The 19,548-nt window shown below is 39.7% G+C and overlaps 1 protein-coding gene across 1 annotated transcript in view; it reads left to right on the plus strand.

Annotated features, from left to right (window-relative positions):
- Positions 1 to 9,287: 9,287 nt before the first annotated feature.
- The window catches only part of LOC111870115 (putative inorganic phosphate cotransporter), a 30,328-nt gene continuing 20,067 nt past the window's right edge, over positions 9,288 to 19,548 (plus strand). The window contains exons 1-2 of the mRNA XM_023862138.2: positions 9,288 to 9,474; positions 11,454 to 12,060. Coding sequence (XP_023717906.1) covers positions 11,967 to 12,060 — 94 coding nt within the window. The 5' untranslated portion in view covers positions 9,288 to 9,474; positions 11,454 to 11,966. The remainder of the gene's footprint in view (positions 9,475 to 11,453; positions 12,061 to 19,548) is intronic.

The raw sequence follows: 19,548 nt of genomic DNA on the forward strand, positions 1-19,548 counted from the left end.
ATAACCAGTTCTTTGTAGTGGAAATATAATGATTTCCTATGAGAAACGAATTGAATTTTTGTATATCAGAAGAAATTCGATCTTTAAAGTGTTAAATAAATTAACGGTCTAACCTTCCTTGTGTGAAACTGTTCTTGGAATCCCTGTCATTGACAACTTGTATGGTCAAATCTGATCATGATATCTGAGGTCTTTATGGTTGTGACTGTTAAAATTCCAGTCTTCTGGGAGATTTCTGTGAAATGTTGGTATGTGGCTCATCATAGAAGACCACAATCTGTACCCTAATCTTGATTGCTGAAATATTTATTCTAAAGATATTCTCTTGCTAGATTAAACTGACTTTTTTTTGCACACTTTACAGTTAATGAATATGAAAATATATATACAACAGTCGAGGGTGTGGAAGAGAGAGTCTTGAGGAGGGCTTTCCAAATTCAAACCCCTTGAGGGCCCGCATTGTGACTTATGTCCTACCTGTGATCTGCATTATAAAAGATTTTTCCCAATATGCTGATATAAATATCTGTCCTGCAATGATCAGATCTACAAGCACATACTTAAAAATAAAGTCAAGAAAACATTTAGAGGTAAGGTAAATTTGTCCCTATGCTTAACTAATTGAGCACTATACCATGAAGGTGTATGGGGGTTTGGCGGTATAGATCCACATTTTCTTGACCTCGACACTAGTTGGAGGTGAATGGTCAGGTTCACGCCTTGGCCACTCTACCCCTGGGAAAGAGCCCCTGGTACCAGTAGTATAAAAGGTTGGATGGACCCTATAGCCAGTCTGGATGACATGGAGAAGTGAAAATGCTTGAACTGTGACCTCTCGGTTTTTGAGCCTGTAGCCAGTTGCTATACCGACTGCACTATCCTGGCTCCTCAAAAAGAACACAATTATATTAGAAATTAACTGATGCCAGGTCAGTGGTGCTTAAAATCAGCCATTAATGATTTGCTAGACTGTATTAATATTGCATACTATCATGGTAAAGGTAAAAAGCAAAGTTGTGCCTGCCAATAATTAAAGCACCATGCCCTGAAGGGTGTGGTATATATCTATTGTTCTTGAGTTTGGCACTAGATAAAGTTGGGTCAGCTTCATGCCTCAGCCACTTTACTCCCAAGGAAAGAGCTTCTGGTACCCATTGTATAGGAGGTTGGGTGGGTCCCAGACCCAATCAGGATTTTGTGAAGGAAAGTCTCTTACCCCCACCAGGAATTGAACCCTGGCCATCCATCTCGTAGCCCATTGATATCCTCACTGAACTATCCCAGCTGTTTGTACTATCATGGATTCATACTTTCTATGGAATTTCTTAGTTGATGTGTGGAATTAGTGGAAGAATTAAACATAATATCTAGTAAGTACTTTTCTGTAAGATTTACAACATTTTATTAAAGAGGAGGAACACAAAAACACATATTTTGGGGAATGGAAGGATATTGTCTGAGACTATCAAAAGCCAGCTGGGGGGCCACATTAGTCAGAGAGATTTGGTGTAGAGAACAGCAAGTGAATGAGGGGTTCCAAAAGAAATGGGAGTACTATACTGAGCGTCTGCTTTGGTTGCAGACTTGATAGTTGCTAAAGCAAGTTGCATTGTAAGCAGTCCATCACACAATGTGCTGTAGTGTACTCAGTACTAGCAGCCTGCTAAGGGGAGTGATTTATGGTAAGGGGAAAGTTTCACAGATAAGACACTACACTCAATATCAAAATTTAAAGATTTCCTAGCTTACATTTTGACTCTTGTAAGTATTCATGTTTCCAAATAGGGGACCACAAATTGACAGGTAAGATAAATTTGTCAGACATCTCTGTTGATGATGATCATTACTTCTTTAGATCCTTCATTTCACTGTGTAATTTTCTCCATTTTTCTTTTGATAAATTTGGGACTGGTAGGTCAGTATTAAATGTAACATTCAATTTTGTCTCATATTTTTGAACTCTAACCCATAGTGGTACATAAAATTAAAATTGAACTACATTAAATTCCTCATGAACTGTTCAATATAAAAAACTATTTACATAATGTATAAATCTTTATAACATTTTGTTGAAAAATAATACAACATAATTAACTCCATGGAGTTGAGTCCTGGAGAAGGCAACAGTAGTTCAGTTACACAGGAACTTTGCAACATTTTATCATACTTGATGGTTTAACAACAATTTCACAAGAGCAGATTAATCCAGGCTATACCACCCATCCTGTTTCGCTAAAATCCATTTTAATATTATCATCCCACCTACTACTTTGTCTTCTAATGGTCTCTTCCTTCTGGCTTTCCCACCAGAACCCTGTATGTATTCCTATTCTCTCCCATGCATGCTACATGCCCTGCCTATTTTATCTTCTTTGACTTGATCATTTTATGTGCAAATAATACATTTTTTACACATGATCATTCCAAATTGGAATGCCTTTTTCTACTCTTCTTACATCCTTAAATTGTCAAGTTTCTTCAGGCTTTTTTTATTCTGAAACTGTAGTTTAGTTCAAATTCTGTAACTGCGCTGTATAAAAGGAAGAATTATTTGATACAAAAATGGCATGAATGATCAGTTAAAAAGAGTGGTTGAGAACGTGGTTGTGATCTATTTCAGAAAGCACAGTATTCTCCTAATTGTGTGGCTGATGGAACTGACTGTATGCTACTGTCATCTAAATCACGTTGCCCTTGCCCTGGAATGAGAGTGATATCGTGTGAAGCATACAACAGAGACAAATGGCGTAGATAACCTAGAATGTGAAATTTTTAGATCCAGTATGTTGAATTTACTAGTTGCATTGAATGAATATAGGTTGTTGTGATGAAGAAATCTTCTGCTCATTACATAACATAAGTATTCATGGAATGATGCTTAGTTAAGCGTAGGAAAGCTGTATAGGAAGCCTGAGGAAAATATATTAAAATTCAGAGGTGTTACCTATAATATCTGAGAGTATAACTTGATGAAGTCTAATTTTAATCGTTTCTTGCATCCTGTTGTGTGTTTAATCGATAGTAGAGTGAATTTACCGACTACACAACACGTTTTTTATTATCACATTATCACTACATGTTTCGACCTTAAGAGGTCATCTTCAGGTGTATGAACATGGCTGTGTAATTACATGCGGTCACATTCACTTTTCACTCATTCGACCCTGTATCTTATCCAGATTTACGCTAATATATTGAGTTCTTTTTATAAAACACAGGTTAAAATTATTATTCTAATTTAATTGTTAAAAGTTAAAAGATCGTGAATCGAAAAAACAAGTGAAAGTGTAACCAGTGACATGAATTGAACCTCGATTCACGAACTTTTAACTTTTAACAATTAAATTAGAATAATAATTTTTACCTGTGTTTTATAAATAGAACTCGATATATCAGTGAGCGTAAGTCTGGATAAGATACAGGGTCGAATGAGTGAAAAGTGAACGTGACCGCGTGTAATTATACAGCCGTGTTCATACACCTGAAGAAGAGCACTTAAGGTCGAAACATGTAGTGATAATGTGATAATAAAAACGTGTTGTGTAGTCGGTAAATTCACTCTACTATTGATGAAGGCTACTTTATGCAACGACGGTTTTTGTTACAAATCTAGAAATCAAACTGCTCGATGTACTAATTATTTCTTTGGGTTACACGGAAGAGAAAAAGAGTTTTATTTGACCTCGTTTTCTAAACTCAGCATTGACCTCTTACGGTGATAAGGACGGATTAACGTGGCTTTCGGCTTTTAGAAACACGTCTCAGTTTCAGAGTAGGTCATTGTTTTTACTGGAGTCGAGGTGTTCACGTTTGGAAATAATAATAGTAAAGTAATACATTATGACGTAAGTTTGGTGAAGTTTCTCTTTCCCTTTGTATAGCGTTTAATGTTACTTCACAAGAATTTCTTCTGTTTAACTTTTCTTACTTTCGAAAACTTCACAAGGATCATTACCTCAGTCGCGAGAAGAAGAAACTTGTGCAAAATTTTGATGTGTAAGGCTTGGAAGAACAGGGCACACATGTAAAAGCGATATTGAAAATTATTTTCATTGATATCCTGTTAATCGTATTGAAATTAGTCGGGGATTGGGCCAGTAACTTTACTGTTTCAGCGATGATGAGCCTTTGGGTTTACATGTGAGGAAGGAATTGAATTATATGGAAATTAATTTGTTGTTTTGTAATATATGTTTTTTTTTATTTGAAGTAGAATTAAATGACGACAATTAAAGTTGCATCTGTTCAAAACGTGCATTTAAAAGTAAGTAAAGGTATCCCTGTAACAGGCCGTGGAAGCCCATAGGGTTGTGAGATGTTGAGGTTCTCACATTTTCTAAACAATCGGCTCATAGATGGCGGTGAGGTTGTCAGCCTTACGCGTCAGCCGCCCTTTACTCTCAAGAACATTCCAAGAATATTCCTGGTACTCATTTCTGTTAGAGGCTGAGAAGAACCCAGGGCCTTCGTGCGGCTGAAAGGATTAGGTAAATTGAAAAAAATCCAATTACCTTATCGGGACTTGAACCCGCGACCTTCCGGCTTGTAGCATAGTGTCTCAACCAACTACGCTATCGCATGCAAAGCGTGCCTTTACCTTACAAAAATTTTGAATATCCTACATTGATTAATGTTTTTTCTACCTTCTGCCTGTGACTTGCTAATGAGTTAAAGAAGTGCTAATTAAGCGAAAATTTCGACGCTTTATACCACAGCCAGGCCTAGTCAAAACGCCATCCCTAAATATCCTGAAAGTTAGTCAGTCATTCAAGACCGCTTTCATAAACACTAGTAGATAGATCTGCCACGTTAACGTGTACTTTTTCTTCTGGATGTAAAAACACGCAGCAGAATTTCGTCGAAGAGGAGACCCAATTACAAAACACGTCAAAGTCTTGCAAAGAACAAAAATATGGTCGTGGATCCTGACAGAACCCGAAACCAAAATTACCTTTGCTGGTGAGGGCCAGCAGCATATCACCCGACCGACTGTAACATCTTTATATGACTTTGAACGATAACAGTTCCTCTTAATTATTCGATCAGCTTACCGTAGTTCGTTCTCAAATATACTAAAGGCATAACAACAAATAATAAATATATTGTCACGTGTATTAGTGACTATTGACGGGGTTTGGATTGGATGATTGGATTTATTAACACCTTATACAGTCAACTAGTATTTACAAGCAGTAGTGCGCTATTGCTGATTTACACAATTTGCAGTTCACCGTTACACACGCATTAGGGTTCTCAGTCATCGCTAGTCGTGTCCTGGTAACGGAATTAAGACACTCATTGTGATATTAAATCTTCTAATCAAGCACTAAGTCTTCACAGGCTGACTTATAATTCTTCTTCAACTATTACTTTCCCGTGGTTGTCTCCTACCGGAAACGTGTTTATCGAGCCGTTGCCTAGCGGTGGATCGATACGTCACAATATGATAAAGGATAGGGTGCTGTGATGTTCTGATACAACTGCATTACATCCATCTCTGTATAACATCATTAAAATCGTGTTAGTTACTGTTTCGTGAGCATGCTTATATGACCTAACGCATAAACTTTCTTCAGACGAAGTGATGGTTGATTGAAATTACAAATATTTGTTATGGCTGGCTGGTTCAGCAGCATTGGCATTGGCATTCACGCTTTATCTTCCCCATAGATTACATAACGTCGAAGGATTGGATGAATATTATTGCCGGAGACGAAACATATATTCGATAAGATACCTAACTCCATGCAGCTTAGCCCTTCTTGAGAAGCTGCCAGTTTTGCAGTTACTCAAGAATTTACCAACGTCTTATGGAACCCGAAGGTTCATTTCTGTGTTCACAAGAGTCCTCCACTGGTGCCTATCCTGAGTCAGATCAATCCAATCCATACTATCGCATCCTATCTCTCTAAGATCCATTTTAATATTGTCCCTCCACCTACATCTTGGTATTCCTAGTGGTCTCTTTTCTTCTGGCTTTCTCACAAATATTCTATATGCATTCCTCTTTTCCCCCATTCGTGCTACATGCATTGCCTATCCCATCATCCTTGACTTGATCATTCTAATTATACTTGGCGAAGAGTACAAGTTATGAAGCTCCTCATTACGCAATTTTCTCCAACCTCCTGTCACTTCATCTCTCTTCGGTCCAAATATTCTCCCCAACACCCTGTTCTCAGATACCCTCAGTCCGTGTTCCTCCCTTTATGTCAGAGACCAAGTTTCACACCCATACAGAACCATAGCAAAATTATTTATTTTCTTTCTTTCTCTATCTCTCTCTCTGTAGGGCAGTATACTCCTTTGGACTTTGGCCGCCTTTTCACTTTCTTAATCTTATACACAGTTGATAGGACTCCTTGGAAGGCCGCTACCTACACACAGAACAACACAAACACTGAATAAACGCACACAGACATCCATGCCTCGAGTGGGATTTCAACCCACGATCCCGGTAGTCCAGCGGGCGAAAATGGTTCACATCTGAGAACTTGCGGCCACTGTGATCAGCTGGGCAAAATTATAGTTTTGTATATTCTCATTTTTACGTTTCTAGACAATTTTCAATAAGATAGGAGTTGAAATTAAAATTTTAAATATTATCTATACTATTGTGTGTTTAAGATATGCTGTCGGTATTACTCCAATAACGAAGGAAAATTTCGACAACCTTGGTCATGGTAGCAGGCGTATTGAGCTAGATATCTCCAAGACAAAGCGGCTAACCGCCGTAATGCAGCCTTCAGTTTATTTTTGCTGCATTACGGCCTTTAGTAGAGCGTATGCCTAGTTATATTTGTTAGGCTGAGGGTGGCCAAGCTTACTGAACATCGGGGGCCACAAACAGGCGTGGATCGGATAGCTTAGGTGTTCAGCTGCAGACTTTCGGGGCAGCTGATTTTTGTTATATATATCTAATCCATTTGTAAAAGAGAGTTCGACTTATTTTTTTCCTCCAGCTTCATTAACGGTTCAAAATAGCTGCGTACGACTCGAGAACCATAGTTTAATCACATCTGCAGTAGATCCCTACACAATTCTTCTCTTCCCTAAGCCTAAAATTTAATTTTTAAATCAGAATGAGTCTCTTTTAATTCATACAGAAGGATGAAATGGATTGGGCATATAAAACGCATGGGAAAAATGATAAATATGTACAATAATTCAGATATGAAACCTTGGGACACCTGTATTTAGATGTGAGGATAATATTCAAGCGGATTTTAAGGATATGGATTGGATTCATATGGCTCAGGACACTGTTCAGTGGCTGAACTTTCAGTTGCTACAGTAGGAACGGTATTTCTTGAGTAACTGAGCAACCACCGATTTCTCAAAGACACTGCTGCACAGAGAGGTGGTAATTTCAAACCGCGCATGCGTATATTAGGTGCACGCAACACCAAGTTTCTGTCTACATTCATACCGTTAGTCTTCATTTCTTACAGAAGAGCGCACTGTATGATGGGAAAAAATAATAAACTAGAATATAGGCATAATATTTGTGCGCAACATTCGTACCTTTAGTCTTCTGGAAAGTGTCGTTTTCTGAAGTTCAGTTCTCTCAGGATTTCTGAGAGCTGAAGGATTATAGGCTACCCGTAATATCCCTGTATTTAAATATAATTTTTAAGGTAGAAGTAATTATAATTTTTAATGTATAGGGGACTTGGAATATGCTAAGGAACTGTTTTGGAAGAGATTGTGGACCTGTCGTCTGACAGATTACTGATGAATGAATGAATAGGGGACTTATAGGGACTTAAGGCTTCATACTTATAATATAGTCTTTTGGGTTATTGTATTGGAGAGGGTGGGTTTCCCCATGCACTTAGACCAACTGTTAGTCCATTGTGCGTCCCCCTATGATATTCTACCAGTCTCTATTCCCTACCGCTACTGGTGAGTGCCATCAGTCTCGACTCAGCCAGCGAGTTCGGCCTCTACTGGCTCAGCGGTATCTCGATGCTTCCCCCATCTACCAGAGGTGTTAGAGACTACTGTTGGGCGGGAAATGTCCTGAATTTGGCTCAGTGGTCCCCTTGGGACACGAGGTTCTTTTACGTGCCGTAAAGCTACGACACGGGACCCACGGCTTAAAGTCCCTCCCGGAGGACTTGTTCCCTGAATTTTTCCGCCGGGTTTGAACCCGCGTACCTTGAGTCACGAGGTGGGAACGTTACCCTTAGACTACGGAGGCCGCTGTCTTTTCGGTTATAATATCATATAGTCTGGTGCCATTTAACCTGAAGATGGAGACAGCAAATACCTCAGAAACTCTGATATCCACACACCAGACTACAAGGCGCTCTAATCCAGAAGACCACAAAATGAATCCTACGCCTGCTTCGATAAATTTCATTTGGTTCATCCTGGTTCGTCACACTAATAATTTTTATAAAAGGTTATCAAGTCCTTCCAGTGAAATTGATAAATGTTCTTTTCTCCTTTTTAATCTTTCATCCTTGATATGTTTCGGTCCGAGAGACCATCTTCAGAAGGATATATCGATACAAGCGGAAACTACTATTACAATGTGGTTGGTGTAATGTATTGATACTGACCAGTCACATTGTAATGGTAGTTTCCGCTTGTATCGATATATCCTTCTGAAGATGGTCTCTCGGACCGAAACATGTCAAGGATGAAAGATTAAAAAGGAGAAAAGAACATTTATCAGTCACACTGGACGGAGTTGATAACCTTTTATAAGAATCATACACAACGATGAGATTTTCAGTTTTGTAGAAGGCTCCATATATTCTCATGTTGGAATTCAGGTTGCGAGGTGTTCTGTGAATTTCTCACTCCAAGAAGTCACCCCCCATTCCTCCAATATTCACAGTCTCGATAAGCGCTCCAGACGCAAAGCGGGATCATGCTAAGACATTCCCACAGGTTGGAATAACACAAAATTATTGATTTTAGGCCTTAATGGTGGTTAATTATTTGATACTGTAGCGTGTAGACCCGTTAGTTATTCAACGACCGCGAGATAAGCAAATTTTCCAGAGCCGTTTCTAGGCAACGGCAACGGAAACACTTTTCCGCAGCAACAGACACGAACCTAACAACGCGGAGATACCTTCATACATAGGACGCGGTTCAAACCGACGACCGCCATGTCCTGGAGGCTGAAGACCACGCGACAGCGGTGACCAGCCTTGACATGTCACGTGTTACTCACTGTGTATTATCGCGCCGGACTCTGATAAATTCCACTTCCGTCTGAAGTTTCCTGCTTTCGGGAAAATGAGTCGGGCTGGAGGAGTTGTTTGTTCCGACGTCACAGAGAGCTTTGTTTTCATTTATTATAGAGCCAGCATTTGTGTAATTGGCCTGTAGTTTCCTGATATTACCGCCAGGTGTCATAATCATGTTCTGAATCAGAATAAACGTGTCCGTGTTGTCGTCATTAAGCAATGTGACAGTACAAATGTTATTTTCTGTGTTTAATAGCTACTTCCAGATGTACGTACGTGTATTATACCGTATTATGATAGCTTTGAAGGTGACAAATTCACTTGAGGATGATGTTTTATATGGAAATTTCTTTCGCATTTCGATATAAGTTGTCAGGAGACAGAAGTAATCATCATACAGGGAGATTACGATAAGTAGTGGTAATTATGGCTTGACTATGTTCATTACAAGTGAAGGAAATATGTAAAATTATCCCTGTACTTAAGCAATATGCCATGACGACTTATGGAAAAGTGGAGTTATAGCTCAATGGATTTTAACTTCGGCATTAGATGTAGGTGAGTGATTAGCTTCATGCCCCGGCCGCTTTACCTCCAGGTAAAGAGCTGCTGCTTCCCATTGGAGTGGAGGCTGGGCAGGTCCCAGAGCAGGTCTTGATGCTGTGGATAGGAGAAAAATCTCTTGCCTTTGCTGGGAATCGAAACACGGTTCCTCGGTCATCCAGCTTCTAGCCTAGTCACTGTACCGACTGAGCTATCGCACAGACCGTAATATTAAAACTATTTGGGTGGAGTAAAGGGTACTTAGCCGCTCACGGTAGCCGAGCGGTCTAAGGCATGTACTGTCTTCGCTCACTTGGAAACCGGGATCGTGGGTTCGAATCCCACTCTGGGCATGGATGTTTAGTTTGTGTGTGTGCGTTTTTCTGTGTTTGTGTACAGGTAGAGGCCTTGCGACGAGCTGATCACCCGCCCAAGGAGTCCTACCGAATGTGTAAGATCTAGAAAAACCGAAGTGAACGGAGAAGTTCATGGAGGTAGGCCTAGGCCCACTGGGGCTGTAGCGCCAAGGAATAAAAAAAAGGGTACTTAACCGTACACCCAGCTCACATACTGGAGAGCTACTGGTATTACCTGCGTAATGTGTACGCAACTTCTGATATTGTGTCTTCCAAAGGCGTGTATACGTTTTCTTTGGAAAGTGCAACTGATTGGTTGTAAGAGCTGCACATCTTCACTGACGCCATGATGCAAGAACTGCCGTGAAGTTAGCATCCTGATTCACGTGGGTCTAGCACCATGTACTTCGCTTGAAAGGCAAACCGATTTTCTCAGAAACTGCAAATAGACGAAACGTTTGTACCGTATATTCCTCCAGCGGCTAGACGTTGACTTTTCACCGCGGAGACACGGGTTCATTCTCACGTGTTTCATGTGAGATCCGTGATGGACGAAGTGGCACTGAAGTACATGTTTTCTCCTATTTTCTTCGGTTTTCCTGTGTTAATCATTATTCCACTATTGTTCTATACTCATCTCTCGCAGCCTTCTCAAGTGCGCGATAGCTTTGACCAGGTTACGGGGTAAGGATTTTAGGTTTCTATCTCATTACTATTTATAAAAGTGTCAATTTTTGGAGAGATAAAGGAGAGAAAGTTCGCGTTTCTCCGTGTGCGAAATCTGAGTTCTCACGGTGCTGATTGTGAATATTGTCTTCTGAGATGTGACGCCGTGTGGTCTCGTATATCGTTTCCAGCATTTCGGAGAAACGTGTTGTTATTTTGAAGCTGGAGGCAGCAGATATTTCCGAAATATTATTGACGATTTACCAAACTACGCAGCGTCATAATACTGTGACTCATGTGCCCATTGCTAAGCAACGGCTCTAAGAATACACTCAACAATAGGACATCCATTGCTACGTAACGGACCAATAAACACGCATTCTTGATAACAGAAGACGGTGTTTTCCGTGGAGTCTGTGCCGAGGGGTTATAAGAGGGTACAGTCAGTCGTAGTTCAGATCAGAACTGAAGGAGTACAACGGAGTACAACGAAGTTCAGTTGGAAGAAGATGACAATGTGTCAGATAGTGATTTGTGAACTATTGTAGCCAGTTATACGAGTATAAAGATCCAATAAATTCGATCATGAAATCCAAAACCCTTCTTATTAGCCACGAAAACCCCGTATACGTGACAATAGAGAACACAAGGATATTTAAAGACCTAATGTTTCTTCTTACAGATGATGTTGACACGACTGAATTGTGGACAAGCGCCGTTGTTGTACAAGGCAGTGGACGCTTCATAGGAGTGGGGGAAGTCTCCACCTACCGCTGGTAGTTTTTTTTTTCATGTTTACCAACACTTTCCTGTATTAGGACACTTCGTACGACCAGACCGAGGGGGGTCAAACTATGGACTGTAGATAACCGAGTGATTAGAACAAGTTCATAAAGTAGGGTCCATTTTGAAGTCAGTAACACTGGAGTTCAGGCGAGGAAAGCATATCCAATACAATATAACTCGCTTCATCATATGCATGAAAACATCATTAGAAACATTACAATCAATGAGAAGTTGTAATCGGTTATGTTCATATATCTTCGATAGAGAACATCATTCGTGTCTTATCAGAACATTTCAAATTCAACGCGTATGAGAAAGATATTAACTAGTCCTTATTCTAATATTACATATGAAAGAATCTCACTTCTGTGTGTGGCTTAAACAAAATATCGTCTCTTGTTGAAGAAACATGTCGAAACTGAATGAACTGAATTCAGCAAAGTTTTACGGAACAACTGCAATCAGGCCTACAATGGGTGAGGATGAACCTGCTCCCCGGCCATGTAAGTTGACATCTCTTTCTTTTAATGGTAATTTTAAAGTTAATTTCATCTGTAACATAGAATGAAATAATAATTTAAAATATCTTATATATTCTTAAAAAATGTGGCAGAATTTAAATATTTTGCAGTGACATTAAGGAATCAGAATTACATTAAAAACAAATTAAGATTGGATTACAACTGTGGGATGCTTGCCCCCATGAACATGCGGTTTTTTTGTCATCTCATATTCTGTTTATCATCATTATTATTATTATTATTATTATTATTATTATTATTATTATTATAATGATTATTAATGGGTTTTACCCGGTGGCAGCGGTACTACAGTAAGACACAACACACAAAATAACACCACACTCAACAAAACTACACTAACAATAAAGGACACACTACACACAATGAATACATTGCAAATACAATTATAACTACAATTATATAAATTACAACTACAATTATATCATTACAACTAACATCGAGGTAAAATGTACAAAATTATGGTTTAACCTGTTATTTTTGTATGTGGGGGAGGGGTGAAATTTGGTGTAATGCGTGAAGCGAACAGAATGAAAGGGTGTTTCAGAATAAGGTACTAAGGGGTCTATGTAGATCTTAGAGGGAGGAAGTAACAGGAGACTGAATGAAACTACGCAGTGAGAAACTAATCTTCACCATTCGTGCGATAAACTCAATGAGTATGATATGGACAGGTCATGTAGTACGTATGTGAGATATAAAAAAATTTTATTGGGAAAAACTGAATTTAATATTTAACTTTGAAGACTTGTGCATAGGTGCGACTATAATATTAGAATGAATCTTGAAGGAATGAAGTGCCTCAGGACATGGTCAAGCAGAAGACTCTTGTTGACACTATAATGAACACTCAGGTCCCATAAAATGGCATTTCTTGAGCAGCAGGGTGATATCAGCTACTCGTGAAGGATTCTGCTTATGAAGTTAGTCTTGTGTCTGCGTATTTGTATATGTGGGTGAGGAGCAGGGATACCTCAGTCGGTGTAGTGACGGACCATGAACTGGACGGCCTGGGTTTGATTCCCGGCAGGGGCAAGAGATTTTTCTTTCTTCGATAACGTCGAGACCGGCTCCTATCCGTGGGGTATCGGGGGCCCTTACCCCTGGGCGTAAAGCGGTTGAGACGTGAAGCTGATTACTTACGTCCATCTAGTGCTGGGTTCAAGAACGACGGAGCTATGCTCGTGTAGTCATTCCTCCATAAGTGTTTATGGTGTGGTGCTGATTGGTATGATGCGTATGTACAGTAGTAAGCCTCTGTGTACCACTTCGAGATTTCTACAGAAACGTTTCGAGATGTGGTAAGGCAGAAAGGCGGTGCTGTGCTCCATGGAATCTAATTTTGCATAAATTTGGAAGTTGCTTTCAATTTACCGTATTTACGCATGTATAGGCCGCGTGTGTGTATAGGTCGCAGCAGAATTTTCAGACAGAAATTATAGAAAAAATAATTTTCTTGGAATATTATTTCAGGAGTAGAACATTCTGTATTACTAATTATGAATATATATTTTTTTAAATGAAGTGTGATTTCGAATATTTCGAATATAAGCCGCACCCCAGTTTTCCTCTTGAATTTTTGGCAAAAAATATGCGGCCTATACATGCGTAATTACGGTAATGTTCACGGCGTCGAGTAGCCTACATAATTAAAATATTTTCCTCAACAGGAAGCACTGGGATTCTTGAAGGGGTTAGGGGGTCCATTTACAGGTTTCTATATACTGACACTTAACAATTTTAATCGGAAATTCGAGAGGCATTAATATAAGCAGTTCTGAGCTTTATGTATTTTATCTCAGTTTCAAGAAAATGAGTTTCCCATGAATGCATATTAAACGTAATGTAGTTAATAACTCGGCAGTTCGTTAATAGTAAACATTATACATAATTGGGCCGCGTCATAGCTGAAGCGGTTAGTCGCTGGCTTCCCACCTCGGCGGCCCGGGTTCGATCCCGGGTCTGGTCAAGTGGGATTTGTGGTGGACAAAGTGGCCCTGGGGCAGGTTTTCTCCTAGTACTTCGGTTTCTCCTGCCAATCTTCATTCCACCAATTGCTCCACAATCACCCTCACCTATCATCTGGGGCTGGTACAATAGGCCAGAAGTGGCTGCAGTACAAGGGACTCAGTCCCACCCCAATAGCAATAAAAAAAATTACATCCTTTCCTTTCGGACTTCCGGTATAGAAGGTGAAATCTTTGTGAACATATTTTGAAGTAACCTGTACCCAACATAAAGACCCGGGATAGCTCAGTCGGTATAGCGACTGGCTACGGGCTGGGCGACCGAGGGGTCAGAGTTCGAGTCCAGGTAGGGTTAAGAATTTTCTCTTCTCCACGACTCTGTGGTCCACGCAGCCTCCTATCCAGTGGGTACTGGGGGCTCTTTCCTCGCGGGTAAAGCGGCCGGAACGTGAAGCTGACCGAGGTAAAGAAAATGTGGGTCTATACATCCGCTCCCCCATATGCTTTCGTGGGGTAGTGCTTAATTAGTTCAGCACAGGGACAACTTTACCTTTTTACTTTTACTGTGCCTAATAATCTTAACTCGGCAATTTTGTTATCTTTTGCGTAACAGGCGAGTAAAAATGTAACTTTTCAGTGTTTCTCCGTAACATGCAATTTACAACGTACGAATACTATATACTTCTCTCTCGCGTGTTTTAGCTCCTTCCGCAAATATTAGAAGTTGTGGAGTTGGCCCGTTGATATTATTTTGTTCTTCACAATAATTGGACCCTTTTTAGGAAATAAGAAGGAACGCCTCATGTGGAGGTCATGTTTTTCCGTGATTTTATGGACCTATCGGAACCTGAACTGATTTTCACAAAATTCTATAAATCCGCGCGCGAGGAACCATCATAAGCAGGCGGCTACACCTGCTCACACTGGTTCCTCGCGGGCGGATTTTTATACCCTGAAGATGGAGATGATACGTTCCTCCGAAATGTCGGTTTACACAATATCTACACTGCGCCACATCTCAGAAAACGGCATTATTCATAGCCACCGCAGTGAAAACCTCAAAACTTACATAGTTAAACGGTTTAAAATTTAATTTTGGCTGCTCCCTTCATTCCGTTGGAGAAAACCGTGATGGCGCCCATGACTTTCTTCCATATCTCGTCTAGTTCATCATTCACACCGATAATGTCGCTTGAATTACCGTATTTACGCATGTATAGGCCGCACATTTTTTGCCAAAAATTCAAGAGGAAAACTGGGGTGCGGCTTATATTCGAAATATTCGAAATCACACTTCATTTAAAAAAAATTATATTCATAATTAGTAATACAGGGTGTTCTACTCCTGAAATAATATTCCAAGAAAATTATTTTTTCTATAATTTCTGTCTGAAAATTGTGCTGCGACCTATACACGCACGCGGCCTAACTACAGTTCAGACGCCTGTAAACACCACATCACCATAAGCTTATCATGTTATTACAGAATATGAAATTAAGTTGAACTTGTGGGCTTTCTGTAGCAGATACGTGGGTCCGTGCTTATCGTAGTTTGTGCTAACAACACCGCTCTTCTTGCGTGCTAACACAGTGACAGAGTGCGCTCAATATTACCATAGAGGGCTTTCCTAACGTAATAATTTAACTCTTTATAGCAGAATGGTAAATATACGTACCACGTGACTTAACATTCGACAACTCTGTCTTTTTCCAATACACCGAGTTGTGTATTAACGTACTAAATATGATTCTCAGAGGAACTGCTAGTTTTATTTCCGCAAAGGTTATTAACCTGCTCATGTTTAAAGGTCAAATGTATTTTCTGTGAGGCAGAAACTGAATTGTTGATTTTACTTAGATGAATTTTATGCTTCGAAGAACTAATTCACAGTGGTATATATGTGGTATGCGGTACTATAGTTGGTTGAGGCATTATGATACAAATCGGAAGGTCGTGGTTTCGATTCCCGATGTGGTCAGTGGATTTATCAATTGGCCTAATCCTTCTAGCCGCACTGTGGCCCCTGGGATCGACTCAGTTTCTAACAGAAATGAGTACCAGAAATTTTCCTGGGGGTATAGGGCGGCCGGCCGGCGCGTAAGGCTGACAACCTCACCGCCATCTGTGAACCGATGTGAGAGCCTCGACGTCTCACACCCCTATGGACCTCCACGGCCTGTTGTAGGGCTAGCTTTACCTTTACTTTTTAATTACCTCGACACCGCACAGGCGCAAGAGGAGCAGATTAAGAAAGAAAGAAATAAAAAGCGCGATGTTTAATTACACCCAATGGAATGGGTTATGGCAGTGGTTCTCAAACTTTTTACCTCTGAGCCCCCTGAGAAGATAAAATACTCTCAGGCCCCCAGCCTGTTTTTTTTTATCAAAATAGAAGTCATGGTATGTTTGACGTTTCATTCAGTTTATTTTGTTTTTCTACACACTATTTAGCAGTTTTGTTACTTAAAATTAAAGTATCACAATACTAGGCCTACAATAAAAATTAGTTTTAACACTTGCAATTAACCAAAATATGTACTGAAATGAAAGGATATTTAACTAACAAGTATTTAATTTTTTTCTGCAAAAAAAAAAATCAAACATTTAAATGTCAAAGTTCGGTGTGATGGATGGGCCTGCTTCAGAGAACAAAGTTTATCAAAACGTGGAGTAATATCAGAAATGGCCACTCTAACTTCTTTAGCAATATTTAGCCTTGAACGATACTTTGACTTTATAGCTGCCAAAGCAGAAAAGCCTGTCTCGCATAAGTAAGTTGTTGTGAAAGGAATCAGGATTTTCAGTGCTTTTTGGCTCAAAGTTTGGAATTCGTGCCAATATGTATCAGAACTCCAGCAAAGACATTTCCTTAAATTTACTTTTTAATGAAGTATCACTTGTGAGATCGATGAGTTGTTCTTGCTCATTTACCTTCAGAGATGATGGCCCAGGAGCATTTTTGAATGGATTTTTAATCCAATTAAATTTGTCAAAACCATTGGAAAAGTATTTTTCGAAATGAACTTCCAACATTATGAGATGATCAAGTAGGCAGCTTTTTATGTCCATTGGAAGCACTGGATTATCAGTGTCTTGTACCATTGACACCAGAGTAGGGAACATGTCTAGCGTGTCACTTTCCATACTGTTTCTCCAGAGCTCTAATTTTCTCATGAATGCCTTCACTTTGTCATTCCGAGAAAGTACAGTTGCCTCATTCCCTTGAATGTGTTGATGATATTTAGTTTCTCAAATATATCTGTGAGGTAAGCCATTTTCAATGAAAAAAATCCTTGTTGCTGAAACTGTCTGCCAGTGAGTGATTTTCCTAATTTAAAAAACAGAACACCTCATGCCTCGGCTTAAACATTCTCTTTAATACCTTGTCTCTTGAAAGCCATCGAGCATCACTAAAAAACAACAGAGCAGTGTGTTCGGCACCCATTTCCTCACGCAGCTTCTTAAAAAGTCTAGACTTCAGAAGATTTCAGAGGATGCGGCTGTTGCCGAACTATCAACGCTGTCTCTGGCATACGCGTTTTATAATTGCCGGTAAAGAGATTAATTATAATTTTTTTTTAATTCATGATCATTAAAGCCTGTACTCATCAAAAGTTTTTCTATATGTATTTTTATTTTTTGTTACTTTTCTAATTGATTTAGGGCAGTTTTAATTTTTATCTGTAGGAAAGTATGCTGCGCCCCCCTTTCAAGCCCTTCGCCCCCCCGGGGGTCGCGCCCCATAGTTTGATACCACTGGGTTATGGGGTTAAGAGGTGGACGGACCTCCCACAAGACATTGAAATTTCAGTTTATATTATCATAGAGTTAATTATGAGACTTCATTTTGTGTAACACGTCGGGATCACGCAAGTGCGCAGTGTTTGGTGGCGTCACCATGAGCCATAACTCAAATCAACCTTGAGGACATAATTTCCGGCGTAAAACTAGAGTCATATCTTAAGTTTCCATATCGTAATTGACATATCTGTTTCAGGATTTACCCCCCCCCAAAAAAAGAGAAAAAAACAACAACCGGTTTTACTGGTTACAGTTGAGGTTTTCCCCCGGTATGATTTAATTTCTGTGCCTAAATTTCGTCAACCTTGAATAAAAGTCTTATTAGCATTTCTTTTAGAAATTTTGGACTAATATTAGAATGAGAAAAGAGAGAGAGAAAGAATGCCTTCCAAAATTAGCATTCCTTTTTGAAACTGAAGTCACGACGACATATACAATGACCAAAGTAGCGATGGACGGATTAATACCATCTCTGGAGCCATAGAAACAGACCTTACTATCCTAACACTCCAAATTTCATGACATCATTCTGATTATGGTGAAATTTGTTTCTTATGGGCCATTATATTGTTTTGAAGTTCTTCACAGCGGTGGTTATAAAGAATTCTATCTTCTGCGGCATAACCCCGTGTAGTAAGTTGAAAGTCAACAGACGTTTCGGAGGAAAATATCGCCTCCTTAAAGGCAGTGGCAAACTCTGCTTGCCTGCTGGTTCCTTTGCTCGGCTTATTCTTTGACCCTGAAGATATAGGCGAACATGTTCCTCCGAAACGTCGACTAACTTTCAACGGAATACAGGGCGTTATATCCCAGTTCATAGAACCCTCCAACGATATGGTTTGTTTTGATAAATCATTTTTTGCTTTCCAAATGCACGTTATATGTGTAAGCTGTTGTCTCAGGCGTGAATTCTCACTTAAACCATGTCACGTGGGCAGGGGTCCGGCATGTCACAGGTCACACAGGGAGGCACAGATAGCAGTACCATGACATGGAACGGAATGGCACTGCATCAATAAGCCAATCAGATATTCTTATCACTGTGTTTGCTGTCTAACGATTTTTATAATTTTTATCCTCCGATTAGATATATCGCAAAATATTCGATAGCTCTTTTATCGTGGGATCTGAATTTCTTTGTTTCATTTACAGTTCTCATCAATCACTGATACCCTCACATAACTGTCGTAATTAGGGGCATCTGTTGGAAGAAGTTCAGAAAATATTATCACGTGTTTATGGCTCCGTGACCAATAATAACAGGTTCTGGATTGGATGATTGGGTTTATTAACACCTTCTTGTACAATCTCTCTTAATTACAGTAAATTACAACAACTCAGAAGCAATCTTCAGTCGAACCCTTCTTCCTTGGCTGCCGAGGATTGGCTCTATTCTCATTCTACGTCTGACACGACTGGACTACTTATATGGTCTCGAAGCGGATCCATAGAAAACACTTCTTCCTTTATTGTTGTATTTAAAGTGCGCTGCATAGTAACGGAAATTATCGTTGCCTGCATATCCGTTGCCGCGGGAATATTTGTAGCGACCCGTTGCATAGCAATGGGTATGGCGCGGACCACATAGAAAATACTTCTTGCAATACCTTTTCTATTGTTGCGTGCGTTTATTTCAGGTGTTGCCTAGAAATGGGTCTACATGTCACAATATAATAATAAAAA

The sequence above is a fragment of the Cryptotermes secundus genome, unplaced genomic scaffold (assembly GCF_002891405.2).
Source record: "Cryptotermes secundus unplaced genomic scaffold, Csec_1.0 scaffold594, whole genome shotgun sequence".
Taxonomy (NCBI): Eukaryota; Metazoa; Arthropoda; class Insecta; order Blattodea; family Kalotermitidae; genus Cryptotermes; species Cryptotermes secundus.